This window comes from Podarcis vaucheri (genome assembly GCF_965113315.1).
Source record: "Podarcis vaucheri genome assembly, chromosome: 13".
Classification (NCBI taxonomy): domain Eukaryota; kingdom Metazoa; phylum Chordata; class Lepidosauria; order Squamata; family Lacertidae; genus Podarcis; species Podarcis vaucheri.
Window position 1 is genome coordinate 18,657,922 of NC_138751.1, and position 15,734 is coordinate 18,673,655.

The window sequence follows — 15,734 nt, forward strand, 5'->3', positions numbered from 1 at the left end:
TAAGATGTGGGGCTGCCTCCCACAGGAGCCACGATGGGCACCAACTTGGGTGACTTTTAGAAAGGAGGGGACAAAGGATTTATTAACCACAGGAGGGAAGAGGGCTCTTGGGCTCAGGCCACTGTGAGACCAGGATGCTTGAATAGATGGACCACTGGCCTGATCCAGCAGGCTGTTGTGTTCTTACGACCCACAGTGGGAAAGGCTGTGATCCTAGGGGAGGGTGAGCTGAAAGATGGTACCTGGATTAGGGCCTCATTAGCCTGGGGCAGGTAAAGCTTGGGGTGGGGGCAGAGGGACACTCACAAGGGAGATGTTCCCTATGATGTTCAGGACCCAGATCATGATAAGCTTCTATCCCGCTGCCTTGCAGATAGTGCTTGGGTCTGAAATCTGGGTCTGCCTTTTTGCAGTTCAGTGTGTGCCTTTGCCTTGATGGAGAAGATAAGAAGAAGAAGAAGAAGAAGAAGAAGAAGAAGAAGAAGAAGAAGAAGAAGAAGAAGAAGATACCTGTCTTTCTCCTCTCCACCTGTTTGAAAGCTATTCAACCAAGAAACTACGGGCACTTCCAGACTGCCCCTTTTCCAGGTGGGATTTGATCACATGCCAAAAAATTCAGGCTGCTCAATTATAAATTTGATCATACGCCAGCAAATTCAGGTTGCGCAATTGATTGGGAGGTCTTGCACAACAAACCCACTTCGCCTGAAAGACTGGACTTTCTGCAGTAAGAAAAGTGAGGGGGAAAGGCACTGGAAAATGTGGGGGTGGTGTTTGCATTGATGGAACCTCAGCTAACCTCCCCACAAGCAAATCAGAACAAATGCTCATTAAATAGCTGACGTCGTCTAATCTTCCTGCAAACAAATCAGGATGAAGCACCTTGCAGAGAAACAGAGCACCCTGCTCTTCTATAGAATAAATGATCAAGGTGGGAAGAGGTGGCTTAACTTGGGCTTGCAAATAGCCACTTAGTTGGTTTCCTTCCTTCCCCAATAATTACAATAGGAAAGTTAGGTACATACTTAACAGTGCAACCCTATGCACTGGCTTACTTTGCAAAGGCTTGCTTTGACTTTAGTCCCACTGTGTGTGTGTGTGTGTTTTGGGGGGGCTACTCCCAGCTACATTTGCATAGGATTGAAACCTAGCTCCCTCCCATTCTTTGGCCTTTGTGTCTTTCTGCCTGGTTTATTGGTTTATTGATCTATGCTCTATCTGTCTGTCTATCTATCTAAAGTCTGTCCATACCATAAGTCTACATGGTGTGTTTTAGCCCCAGCAGTGGGGAATATTGCAGGAGGGTGGAAGTGTCAACAGAGCAACGGCTGTGTCTTCTGTCCATCTGTCAATCACCAGTCCGTATGCTGCTTCCGCCCATGGTTTTGTTCTTCCCAATACCCCTCTCCTCCCCAGTCACTCTCCAGGCTTGCACATGGTCGGAAACAGCACTGAGCAAGGCATTAAGAGGAGGGAGGCCAGGAGGGCAATCAAGAAGGAGGGAGCAAGAAAGGCCCATGATGCCTAAATCCGATTTGCCTTGCGTTAAAGAGCTTGGGGGCAAATGTGATCAGTGCAACCAAAATAGCCCCTCTCTTTGTGTGTATAGTGTGTGTGTGTGTGCACACATGCACACTCACAGCCACCAGGTGTGGCAAGTGGAGGGCTCCGTGGTCCTCTCAACCCTCTACCCCCGCCTCAGGGAGTCTATATAAGAAGGTGCCGAGGTACCAGCCATTCCACTAGCTCTGTTGAAACAGGACGAGGCGGACGAGCTCGGAGCATTGGCGGTGCGGGGTGAGCGTACAGCCAAACCATGGGCAATAGTAAGAGTGGGGCCCTCTCCAAGGAGATCCTTGAAGACCTGAAGCTGAACACCAAGTACTCGGAGGACGAGCTGTGTAAATGGTACGAGAGCTTCCAGAAGCAGTGCCCGGACGGGCGCATCAGCAGGTCCGAGTTCGAGAAGATCTATGCCCAGTTCTTCCCCAACTCTGACCCCAAGGTGTATGCCCGGCACGTCTTCCGAAGCTTCGACACCAACGATGATGGGACCCTCGACTTCCGGGAGTACATCATTGCCCTCCACCTCACCTCCACCGGCAAGACCAACCTTAAACTAGAGTGGGCTTTCTCGCTCTTTGACGTGGACCGCAATGGAGAAATCAGCAAGAACGAGGTTCTTGAGATCGTTACGGTGAGTGAGGAGGGCGTGTGGGGCGAGACAGAGGGGGGGCTTTGGGAGGGGGCTTGTAGGCGGGGGGGGGGATGACGACAAGGGAATACAGGGAAGATCCAGGCTGAGAGCTTCCCCACTGCAAGACCAGATGCACTGAAACTGGTTGTGGAATTACATGGGGGAAATATTCCCTTTTCACACATAATATGTTTGGAGGCAAGGCCACGGAAGTCTACCTGAAGGAACCACTGCACTGAAATCCTTATTGGGGTTTTGGTTTTATTTTTCCGGTCCCCCGCTTGGATTATTTTGGTCCCATCTAGCCTTGCCTCAGGCCTACATTTGGTCAGAAAAACAGGGCCTTACATATCCCAGCATCCTGTTTACCCCAAACCACCTGCAGTAGATGGAAATTTATAAGAATGTCTGCTCTTCTTCCACCCATTCATGGACCCATCTAGCTGAGCTCCAGGCTCTCTCTTCCCTCAATCATCTCTAGCCTCCTTCGCCCTCTCCCCCAACATGGAAACATATCCTGTATTCCCATGGCAGGTGCCTCACATGTTGAAACTCATGGCTGCACCAGTTAAAGAAGGGAGCAGGAATGGTTGGTCATGTGACTTTCTCTTGACCCACCTTGAGGTGATGGGATGACAACGGATTACCTTAGCTGAAGGCTTTGCATTGTGTCAAAATAGAATTAGCCTTGCCCAATGGCAGGGGAAATCCTGTTACATTCCTTTAACAGGATGAGCTGGATTGGCAGCAGAGTAAACAGGTTCAAATCCTGTCCTAATTTTATCTCATGGCCTCAGCTGCCCTCAGTATGTTCATTCCTTCAAGCAAATGTTCATCTTTTAAGGAAGATAGGAAGCCATTTTCACATACAGTATATATTTTTTGAGCAGGGAGGGAAATACATATATATTTCTTAAAACCCCAGAATTGCACCCTCACGTCCAGACTCAAATCTAAACACATCTGTATTACAAAATACTGTATAAACTAGTTTGAAGCAAGTTTAACCATCATGGCTTCCCACAAAATGGCTGGGAATTCTAATTTTGCAGGTGCGTTAACAATATTGTATTTACCAGAGCAGGGATTACAGTTTCCTTTATTCAGTTTGTGGTGGGATCCATCACATGTTAAACAGGCCTGAAATGGATAATATTTGGAGTGTAGGCAAGTATTTGGATGCTGCTACTCCCATTGCAAGGAAATGCCTTTCTCAGGAAAACTGTTAAGCTGAGGGCCAACTGAAAAGTGGCTGCCTTGCATTAGAAAATGCCAAGGTGCCTGTACAAATTTGGCACCTCTGAGATTTCACCGAGCTGTGCGCAGTATGTAACCCATATGTAACCCATAATTCCTTGCTGCCAGCCTTCCTCCGCTGATCTAGACTCCCCCTGTTTGCCACAAACCTTGGAAGAAGGGCAGAGCAATCTGAGATTAAAGTTGGATTAGGCAGGGTTAAATCCCTGACCCTCTCAGTGCAGTATTTGCCTCGCTTCAACTGTCTTGTCCGAAGGAATAGCTTCCTCCGACCTTGGAAAGGGGAGACAAGGAGCAGAAATGTCTGTCTGGGGATAGGTTTGGAGGAGATCTCAGTAAGGGCTGAAGAATTTCATACAGTATTTGAAAGGGATGGCAACGGTGCAGATGTTTGTACAACAAATCCTACCAGCTGGCTGGGGAAGCTGGTGCAGAGATATCCCATTCCTCTCTCCAAGAACCCAAAAGTCCTGGTTCTTAAACGCTACGGGGTATTGGTTTTCAGAGGCTTACTTGTTTAGGGAATTCTGAGTGACCTTCCCACAGGAATTATGTGCTCCAGATGCATCCACATTCCAGCTCAGTTTGTGGGGAAAGTAAATAATAAATTACCAGTGAATGGATCCTTTCCTCTTCCAGAGTACCAAGAACACTGTCGTAACCCTTTCCTCTCCAGGCTGGGCTGTGGGGTTTTTGTGTGTGGAAGTGTTTTTCAACATGTCATTGATGCAGCCATAGCGCATTGGTGGTGAAGTTATACTGGATCGACTCTGCACACCATCCCACTTTATTTGTTGCTCTGCAATCAGGGGTGGACTCTGGTAATACGGCATTCCGAGCAATGACAAAATTTGGCACCCTCCCCAAAATATTTCTTATTTTCACATGAATTCCTTTCAGTAACAGTAGCTTTTTTATGGATCTTCTCAGTAGGTATCTGTAGAAATAGAGGTATTATTATTATTATTATTATTATTATTATTATTATTATTATTATTATTATTATTATTATTTTGTGCCCCCTCGTCTTGGTGCCCTATGCGGACGAACCACCCACATCACCCTAAATCCAGCACTGTTGCCATGCCCCTGCAGGGTTAGCTCATGACTGTTGTCTGGAGAAACACCCCTTTGCACTGTAGCAAAATGAAAACGCCCCTCAACAAAAGGGCATTTGTGGTAAAATAAGTTACAGGATTTCAGCAGGACATGCAACGATTGGACACAAAGCAGTATGTCCACCATGAAACTTTTGCAGCCGCAAAGCGCATTGAAAGCAGGGCCGCATCATACCTGCCACAATACCAACATGAGCACAGAGAAACATAAATACGCAATAGAAAGGAAGTTTCTGGGGGCCCTAAATTAGTGTTGCCACATGTTTTTCCTTAGCCGGGCTCCTGTGTTATTAACAGCTGTGTGAAACACAGGGAGTTCCCTTTCCTATGTGTGCTGCATGGATGGAGAGAGAAATCTGCATTTTGTTTCCAAACATAAGAGTTCCATCTGTATACACTAACAACCCTCTGCCTTCATTTCCCCTCCATTCCTGTGGTACATTAATTCATTTCCCTATTTCTTCGGGTTGCCTCTCTTAGACTTCTTGGTCTTCAACGTTATCTGTCGCTCTTGAGCAAAACTTCATACTGAAATCCAGTGAGCAGATCACAGACCCCTTGTAAGCTAGCATTAGCAAACAGGTGTCCCAGGAAGAAGGGCCACCACATAAACATGTCTCCTGTCCTAAGTATGTCCATCCGTTTATAGATTGGTAAAGAATGGCTTCCTTTGTTTGGTCATTCCTGTTAACAACCTTGTGTGAGGGAAGTCACGATTATTGGAATAGCACAGGTAGGGTAAACGGAGGCTGAGAGAAAAGGAGAAGTTGGAATATGACCTAGCAGGCTGTTGTTTCTTCAGGTGCGATTGCTTCGGGTTGTCTGATTATAGTTGATTGGGAGGTTTTACACAACAAACGGCTACCCACATGATCTGACTTTTTGCCATAAGGAAAGTGAGGGGGGAATAGTTTGATGCAATGTCATGTAACCTCCCCGCTCAATAAATGAATGAACACTCGAAAAGTGGGTTGACTGGAAGCAACCCTTAGTTACTAGCCCAAATCCTTCTTAGGGGATTGTTATGTACTGAAGTTTTCACCCTGGGCCAGCAGGGGGATACTGTAGATAGTTCAGGTCCTCATATGCAAATAAGGGATCAAAAGTGACATTCAGTGATTGGATAGTTATAGAAAATGGTTACTGTTGCGTTCCAGTGGAGCTCTATATAAGCAGGCTGGCTGAACCCTTCAGTTCAGTTCTGTTCTGGCCTGTGAATAAGCAAGAGCTGTTTGAAGAATCGCTATGTCGTCTGATAAGTTCACCCACAACTTAACAGGGGTCGTAAAAAATAAACTAGAAAGGGGAGGGACGGACGGACACGGACACACACACACACACACACACACACACCTTCCTGAAGACCCAAATATACTGCAGAGTGAGATGGACTGCAGGTGTGGAAAGTCATTCAGGTACCCTTTTTGTTTGCTGCACGTCATCAAAATGACTGGAGATTGAAAGCAAAGTAGGAGGTGTACATGCAACTTAGGGCTCATTGTGTTTTATTTTCTCCCTCAATGTGAGGCATTCCCTACTGCCACCATTACACTCAATTTATCAGGCATATCAGACAGCAAACAAATCAGGGATTCAGTAGCCTGAAGGGCCGGCCCTACCATCCGGCTGACTGAGGAGGCTTATTTGGGGTATAATGAAAGCACAGTAAACTGTTAGCTACTTAAATAGTTGTTGTATTTTTACTGCCAAGGAGAGCGAGAGGCACATGTGGGATTTTCTGCCTCGAGTGCTAAAAAACGTTTGATTTGGTGGCAGGTTTTCCATTTGCTCATTTACCTCACGGCTGAGGCTGGCAGTGCACCATTTCCCTTACTTCAGGCAAGCCATACACTTAAAAAAGAAAAGTCCTAAGTAGTAGCAAAAGTACATTTATTCCATTAAATGTAGTTTGTCTTGTGTCACTTCCATAGCAAACTTTCTGCTAAAACTCTATGCGTCTGAATCTTACCAGAGATGGTGCTATATCAGCAGAAGATGTACAACTCAAAGTGCTGGATACATCTACGATTTGTTACTTGTGTGAAATTTACCATCTTTCCCTGGAATTTAGCTTCCTGTGAGAAAATATGGACAAATTTTGTTCTTAATTTTGGACAAAGTCTGCCAAATCTCCATTCTGTTACTGAAAGGGGGGAGAGGACCTTTCCTTCCCCACAGGCAATCACTGTGGTCAGCCAATTTCTGGTTCACCCATGCAAACATTTAGCATTATGGGGAATGCCAACTCCTCGCTGCCATGTCTCGACATGTGTCAAGATGGCAGGCTTTCCAGGCATTCAGTTGAGAGATGAGGTGATGAGAGTCTAGCTCAACGTACACCAGAAACAAGGCAGCACATTCACCATGCTCAGAAATCAGCATGTAAGCAGCCTTCTTACATCAATCATTCATTTTTACTGGGCAGTCAATCCTGATTTGCTTGTGCAAAGCTAACATGGTGGTTAGATTATATCAAGTCTTTATTGAGCATTTATGCCGATTTGGTTTCAGGGCAGTTATATGCCTGTGAGCATCCATCTATGTTTGCTTGAAGGGTATTTATCTGTCTTTCCACTGGGCACCTGTTCATGCATTTCAATGCATTTCTCGGTCACTTTCCATACCTCCAAAAGCTTGATTCTTTTTCTTTTTCAAGTGGATTTCTTGTGTGCAAGGGCCACAGTACCCTTTAATTCACTTTAACTGCGGAAACTGAAAGTTATGCTATGCCCGTGAATCCCTCCTGAAAGAAACAGCCCTCGGGCCAATGTCAAAATAAAGCCGAGGCAATTTGTTTATTATGCACCATCTATTCCCTCCCCCCCCCCCCAGTTGATCAAAGGATGCTGGCAAAATTAGCAGGACAAATGGCTTGGGCAGGAAAGGAAAAAATGTGGTTTGGTAGTAAGGTGGCTGATGGAGAAGTTTGTAAACCAGGGATGGGAAAGCTGTGCCATGCTTTTTGAAGGCCTCAAGGAAGGCAATGGAGGGAAACAAACAAGCAACATTCAGAGACCAGGTTGTGATCTGTTCTGAGTTTTACACTTCCTCAGTATGAAAAGGCATGGATCAAGAAGGGAAACTGGACCATATTTTGCCATAATGCTGAGATGACTACCATAAAACGCTCTTTCATTCTACATGGGACTCACTGGTGATGTGGGAAATTCTACCTGTAGGGACTCTTCATGACAGCCGCTTCAGCCCTGCCCCTTCTAGGACCATATAACAAAGATGGGCTTGCTGTTTTTTACCAGTGCGAACCTTGTGGCTTCAATGTGAAGCCAGCTTTTCCACCTCACCCCTTTCCTGCTTTTCCTTGGCATCCAGCCTGACGGCCATTTCTGGAGGACTGGAGAGCTTGCTCCCTGTTTTGTGACCTTTTAGGCTTCTATTGGTTTACTTCTTGCTGCAATTGGTTTTAATGCTTATACTGTGTTGTAAATCACTTTGAGTCACTTTAGTGAGTAAAGCGACTAATAAGTATAAAAAAATAATGTGATGCTGGCTGGTTGAGGAAAGCTGGAGTCCTCATTGCTGTTACAGATAATAGCAGCCTTGGAATCCACAGGAGGTTGTGAAAGGCAATGAAAACTCTCTCTGACCCCTTGGAAGCAGCTCTGGCCAGTCCTCTTCTGCCTTTGGAGCATTCACTAGCCACACTGAAAGATTTCCCAACAGTTTCTTTCAGCAAGAAGACTAGAAACTTAGAAACTTGCTTTGTTTAATAAGGTATGCATGGGGAGAAAGCTTCTCACATATGTCCAATTCAGTAGATTTTGTTTTTTTTAATTCACTACACATATAGCCTACATTTAGCCTCCCTAGAAGCCCCCAAGAGAGTGGATTTAAAAATAAAATAGTAGCTGCTATTAACTTTTTAAAGGTGCAATATGATTTACAATCCTTGTTTGCTTTTACAAGAAACATGGGCGAAACAGGCACATGGGATACTTCCACTTTGCAGATGGGAAAATAAGGGGTGGTATTCAATGAAGTTTTACTTAGAGTAGACCCTTTGAAGTTAATGGACCTAACTTAGTTGTGGCCATTCATTTCAGTGGGTCTAGTCTCAGTAAAATTTGGTTGAATACCACCCAAGGCTCCACAAAGAATGATCAGCCTTAGTGTATTCAATTTTAGCCCTGCACACTTTCCATTGCACTGCCCAGGGTTATCAATAGATTAGTTTCTGTGCAAGAGACCTGTGTCTACTACTGTGAAATTAAAGCTGGGATTCTCAGCTGTCTCTCCCAAGTGGCCTGATTTTACATTAGAAGACTTATTCTCTGCTTCCATTATGCGAGAGGGAATGTCTAGTCTCCATATGGGCTGCTGCTTATAACATTTCCTTCATGCCACCAGCAGACTCACATATTTGCCTGTAAGTCAAGGATGTAAAGTCAGTATTATTGCATGCCATCCTGTTCTCGGAGCAGGGTGAGATTCCAGGCACTCACAGAGTTCGTGTTTCCTTTTGGAAATGAAACACAGTGGAGATGGCGGTGTCTTGATGACATATGGTTCATTTACTCATATATAGAACCTGAATTTAGGATGGAGGGGTTCACAGCATTTACACCCCAAATAGGTCTTGCTTCTTCCATAGCCACAGCCCTAAATTCACAAAGGCATCAAACGTTGCTCTCTAATGTTGTTCTCCTCTTCCTCTCTCTCCAGTTTGCTGCTTTCCTTCTCAGTGACATCACTCCTTCCCTCTCTACTCTAAACCCTGCCTTTATCTGTTGCATTCATTTGTCTTCTAGCACAAGCCCTTTAATCCCTTGTTCTCTTAATGGCCCAGGAGGCTAGCCTGCCTTAATTCACTTTTAGCACTTGCTGAATCCAGAGATTAGAAGTGGCTAGCACTCACAAAATCATAACAGTATGTTCCACCTCCTTTCCCACTGGTGAAATAGCCGCCAGAATGAACCACAGAAAAATGAAGTGCATCATTTAGGCTCCAGAAACTGATAACTGGAACTTTGGCTCCAAGTGGATTGTGGGAGTGGGCCTTACCTGGTTGTCCTTGACACTCTGCTCAAAACACAAGGGTGTAGACTTTACACGAGCAGACAAGTACCTTTGCAACGGAAACTCCCTCCATCAATTATCACCATTCCATGAGGCTACCTGAACTGATGTTTATTTCAAACCCCTGAGGTTGCTTTCTCTCCTATTTCTTCCCTCATCTCTTTTACCTTGTGTGTCATGTCTTTTAGACTGTACGCCCAAGACCAGGGACTGTCTTCTGATTTTTGTTAAGCCAAGAGCTCTGAGAGCTCTGGGAACATTTTTTGGCTTGCAAGGGTAAAGATGCATATATATATATCCCTGTCCTGCATGAGAAGGGTTGCATCCAGCCAAGTCCTGCTCAGAGTAGACCCAATGAGTGGTTGTGTTATGATCTTTCCCCCCTTTTGTTCCAACAGGCCATATTTAAGATGATTCCTCCAGAAGAGCAGAAAACCCTGGCTGATGATGAAAACACCCCCCAGAAACGGGCCAACAAGCTGTGGGCATATTTCGGCAAGGGAGAAACAGGTAGCGACCTTCCTTCATGCTACTAAGTCTGTAACACACTTTTTCTTGCCACAAGAGGGCAGGGTGGGGGATGATTATATTATCCTTATATGAACACATGGGATTGGATCCAGAGCCTCTCAGTGGGCTAGAAGGATTTTAAATGGCCGTAGCTCAGCACTAGAGCACAGGCTTTCACGAAGCGCCACTGAGTATGGAGAGAGGTGGCCAAGTGGTCTTTGGCACGAGTTACACTTGGGTCCCATTGAAATCAGAGGGACAAGCTAGTCCCAACTTGTGCAATTAACTTTGCTTGGATCCAGCCCACTGTTATTGACCTCTTTCTCAGTTAGCATATATATATATATATATATATATATATATATATATATATATATATATATGCAGGTTTTGGTGTCTTCGGGTGTCTTCCCGTGTAAGAGTCGGGGTGTCTGTGCGACGTTTCGACGAGGTCTCACTCGTCATCTTCAGGCTGGTGCTTTCGGCTTCTTGTTACTGGAACAGAGCAGAGTCTGGTGTTTGAGTTCCTATAAATACTGTTGAGGGGTGTGGTGTATAGCCTCCAACGTTCTGGGCAAAGAGGAAGTTCCTAGATTAGTGTGCCTTTTCTTCTTTTGTTCCTTAATTACTTGAGGGATATCTTGGGTGATTTCATGAGTGATATTCAGAATATCACTGGGTGGGTCATTAAGTGTAGATTAGTTGCTAAAGCTTTCGTGTCTTGACCTCTTGAGCTTGTGAAGAGTTTTTCTGAGAAGATGGCTGTGCTGCATTTAGTTGTGCTCTGGCTTGGCTTCGTGTATAGGGGCGAGCTGTGGTTTTGTGCCTTGTGCCAGCCAGATCTGTGTAGGGATTGCAGGGGGGTGCAGCATCCGGAGGTGCCACTATAGTTTGGCTACTGGATGGAGTCTGTAATATGTCTGTGGAGAGGGTCTGGGTTTGGGTCTGGTGTGGTTGATTGGTGACGGCGTTCTGTGTGCCTCTGGTTCTGGTGTCGGTTTTTGTGGGGAGGGCTAATTTCCAGATGTCTGGCAGGCGGGACGTGTCGTCACGCTTGTTCATGTTGTGAGGGTGTTTCTCTATCTCACAACATGAACAAGCGTGACGACACGTCCCGCCTGCCAGACATCTGGAAATTAGCCCTCCCCACAAAAACCGACACCAGAACCAGAGGCACACAGAACGCCGTCACCAATCAACCACACCAGACCCAAACCCAGACCCTCTCCACAGACATATTACAGACTCCATCCAGTAGCCAAACTATAGTGGCACCTCCGGATGCTGCACCCCCCTGCAATCCCTACACAGATCTGGCTGGCACAAAGCACAAAACCACAGCTCGCCCCTATACACGAAGCCAAGCCAGAGCACAACTAAATGCAGCACAGCCATCTTCTCAGAAAAACTCTTCACAAGCTCAAGAGGTCAAGACACGAAAGCTTTAGCAACTAATCTACACTTAATGACCCACCCAGTGGTATTCAGAATATCACTCATGAAATCACTCAAGATATCCCTCAAGTAATTAAGGAACAAAAGAAGAAAAGGCACACTAATCTAGGAACTTCCTCTCTGCCCAGAACGTTGGAGGCTATACACCACACCCCTCAACAGTATTTATAGGAACTCAAACACCAGATTCTGCTCTGTTCCAGTAACAAGAAGCCGAAAGCACCAGCCTGAAGATGACGAGTGAGACCTCGTCGAAACGTCGCACAGACACCCCGACTCTTACACGGGAAGACACCCGAAGACACCAAAACCTGCATTCCTGTACCCGTGAAAATCTACGAAAGCATATATATATATATATATATATATATATATAGAGAGAGAGAGAGAGAGAGAGAGAGAGAGAGAGTGTCAGTCTCAGAACCTTCAGTCCTTCACTGGTGTTTGACCTTGAAGAAGCCCAAGATTTAGAAGAATACCAAAAAATATTTAGGAGTAACAGCTAATGGGTGTAAACCCAAAACAGCTCAATGAGGAGTGAATGTGGCACCTTTGTTTTCATGTGTCTGCACTCTATTTGTGTGCAGTGCATGAGAGCATTAGAAACAGGATGAATCCACTGCCACATGCAAACTTAGAGATTTACCGGTATGTTCTGTAGACCAGGGACGAGGCTGGAACTTTAAAAAGCAGTAAAGCTATCAACTCGCACGAAGTTTTTAACAAGGCATTCGCATGCAAGTTGGGGAAAAAATGACAAAGTAAGGAGAAATATCACAAAACAAAGATAGACTTAACTACTTCACTGGTGCTATAAATATTAGTTAAATTAGTTAACACACACACACACAGTGTTCCACTTTAGACCTGGTCCTTCCACACAGTATAGCCCACCTTGTGGAGACAAAAGTAAATGCCATTTGCCTGATGGCCTTTGACAAAGGAGAAATAATCCTCAAGGCAACCATAAAAGGAGATTTCAGAAACTTGAAGGGAAACAGTTTCTTCCAGGCCTCAGGTGTGCCTACAAATCACTAACTACTTATGCAGTTAAGCAGCCTTGCAAAAGAGAGAGGCGGTGGGGGGGACATACCTTCAAAAGATAGCACCTGCAATGTATTTATTATCAATTAAATATCTGGCCTGTGGCCCCTTAAAGAGAAACAGTGACAACCCAGGAGTCCAGCTCCTTGAGAGCTGAATCAGAACTATGTGTGGCAAGGCCTCATCAAGAATAAAAGTTTGATTTACTGTTAACTCAGCTTTCGGTGAGCTCCTACATAAAACACAGAAGGCATTACAGCACTCATCATTAACATATATGCAAATCATATGGGGGAAAAGTATACTCCCCCTGCAAGTTGTTGCAAGGATAACTGCACAAGATTGCCTGCCGATTACAAATGCTCTTAACAGCCCTATTCGGAGGATAGGGAGACCAAGGTGCCATACAAATCCAAAGCATTATTAACAACTTTTGTGGACTACCATTTTTGCATGGATGCCCAAAATATAAAAAAATGAGTGTGTTGCTAAAGAACTTCACACACACACACACACACACACACACACACACACACACACACACACACAGTACCCATCTCTTCCTCAAAAATCAGGCGCCCCAATTGGGGGAAAGCCCTAGTGGGGGGGGGAGAGGTTCACAATCTCCCCCAGTTCACCCCATCCCTTGCCGCCTCGGCTCATCCGTTTGCTTCTTTTGTGTGTAATTCTACCGCTCACATTTTACATGCATGTGTTGTTTTTCCTTCTCCTTTTGCAGACAAACTTGCTGAAAAGGAGTTTATTGAAGGGGTGATGAAGAACGATGCAATAATGAAGCTCATCCAGTACGAACCAAAGAAAAAATAGAGGGTTGGGGGTTGAAAGAGGAGAAAACACAGAGATGTAAGAATAAGTGTACGCATGATGGGAAAGATGGGGACACCGAACACCCCTAACCGTGTGTGTGTGTGTGTGTGTGTGTGTGTGTGTGAACATGCAAAAGTACAGCTACAAAAATAAGTTTGTGCCCCTTTCAATACAATCCCTGTTACATTCTCTACTAGCCCACTGCTGTAATTTACTGGGATTTTTCCAATGGGGGATGTAGGCTTGGCAGCCATAAGAACCACTTACCTTAGCAGGTATTTTTGTTTTGTTTTTTTAAAAGTAGTAGTAGTTAAAGAGTTGGGGAGGGACAGAAACAAAACAAGAAGGGAAACTGGGGGAAATAAGAGAATAAGGTTGAGGACCTAGATTCAGGCAGACAGACCCAGGCTCAAATCTCCACTTAGCCATGAAGCTCAGTGACAAAATGTTCAAACCTTACAGGGGTCACGCTGTGCTCCCTGGGGGATGATACACAAAGGTAATAAATAAAAGGATCGACAGTAGATGCCTCTTGAGACCAGAAATAACCTGGATACCTGTTAAAAGCAATCTACGTTTTCCAACCCAAAGGCTGCATTATACCGATGGCAAAAATGGATGGAAGAAATGGGAATTTTGGGTTTGTGCAGTGGGGCAGTTTCCACACAGACTTACACCCCTCTCTATCTTCCATCCAGGCAAGAAAGAGGCATTGTCAGAGTTCAAAGACACACCTGAGTCAGGCAAACAGTCAAGGAGGGTGTGACGTGAGGCAGGTGAGGGGGTGTGACTTAGAGAAAGAGGGTGTGATCTAGGGAAAGTCCTAAGGGCCAGAGGGGGGGTTGGAGGGCCACATTTGGCCCTCAGTTCCCCATTCCTCACATTTAAAAAAAAATAGGGAGAAAGACCAAAACAGGTGCCCTGATTTCTGTACTATGAAACCCCATTCCTCTCTCTCAAAGGATCCTGGGTAATCACCCAGTACCACTCTGTTCTCTCTGCTACTCATCATTTAGGAGTCCTGCCTGTCAGTTGGCTCACTAGCTCCCAGTTCATAAATCTCATCCAGAACCAACTTCTAAGATTCTGTGGGGAAGCCATGACGGATGAAAAGAGTGTAAAAACAGCTAAACATGTAGCACAGGTGTCTCTTTAGCTGCCAGCTTTCCCTGGCTCACAGCTGCTTGCTAACATATCCCGCTATATTTCAAGAGGACAGGGGGGTGACTTGCAGGCCCTGATGCTAAACATACTTACTTGGAAGCAAATACCACACGGAACTCTATGGGACTTGCTTCCAGGTGAGCAGGCTTAGAACTGCAGTTTCCCTGGATTGGGGTCACTGAGCCTGCATATTTTTTCATCTGAAAGGTTAGCCCAGTATGGCTACTACAGCATTTAATCAGCACATTCCCCTTGTTTCCTCTGCTCCTGTTGAAAGTTAATACTTTCTCAGTCCATATCCCACCTTTCCCAAAAGTATATTTAAAATGTAAACCTTACAAATCCCGCCCCCCCACCTCCCCCTCTGCTTGTTCTGGAGGAGAGGGCTGGGTGGGCTAACAGAGATATCTAGAGTTGGCATCATTTCTAGAAGTGGACTTTTATGCATCTCTGTTGATTTCCTTCCTCTGACACTAGAATATTTCATTTCTTCAAAAGAAGGGAGGGTAACTTTCTAGGGAGCGGGTGGCAGGTAGTTAATTTACTAACGGGGGAACGTGTTTAAATTTATGTACTGTGTCTGTTTTTCAATAAAGGACATTGTGTGAAACATACTTTGCCACAAGTAGTATGTTCAAAAAGTAGGTTGTGGGGAGCAGGGATTTACCGGGATCAATGAAAAACATATGGTGCTGTTCCAAGCTCTCCAAAGTGCAATGGAGATCACCGTGCCTGAGAATCTTTACATGAGAAGATAAGAAAATGCCTTCTGGATCAGATCAAAAGTCCATTTAGTCCACCACACAATGGCCGGCCAGAAGTTTCTGGAAGCCCACAGGCAAGCAGGCACTTGACAATAGCCCCCACTTTACTTAAGATCCCAGCAACTCAGAGGTCACCTACCTTTGATAACTGAAAGACAGACAGACAGACAAATAGTCATCATGACTAGTAGCCATTGAAAGCCTTATGCTGCATGAATTTATCCCATCAACTTTAAAGATAAACTGGCAGTGGTGACTGCTACATCTTGTTGCAGAGACTTGCTTCTTTTTGTCGCTCCTGAATCTCCCAGCGGTTCAGCTTCCAGTGGATCACCCCAGCTTCTGGCGCTAGCAGAGAGGAAG

General features: G+C 45.2%; 1 protein-coding gene across 1 annotated transcript; it reads left to right on the forward strand.

The window, feature by feature from the left end:
* The first annotated feature begins 1,309 nt into the window (after window positions 1-1,309).
* RCVRN (recoverin) lies at window positions 1,310-13,578 on the forward strand. Its single transcript, XM_082195533.1, has 3 exons — window positions 1,310-2,197; window positions 10,005-10,116; window positions 13,355-13,578. Exons 1-3 carry the CDS (start codon window positions 1,817-1,819, stop codon window positions 13,441-13,443), a joined length of 582 nt encoding a protein of 193 aa, XP_082051659.1. The 5' UTR covers window positions 1,310-1,816; the 3' UTR covers window positions 13,444-13,578.
* The last annotated feature ends 2,156 nt before the right edge of the window (window positions 13,579-15,734 follow it).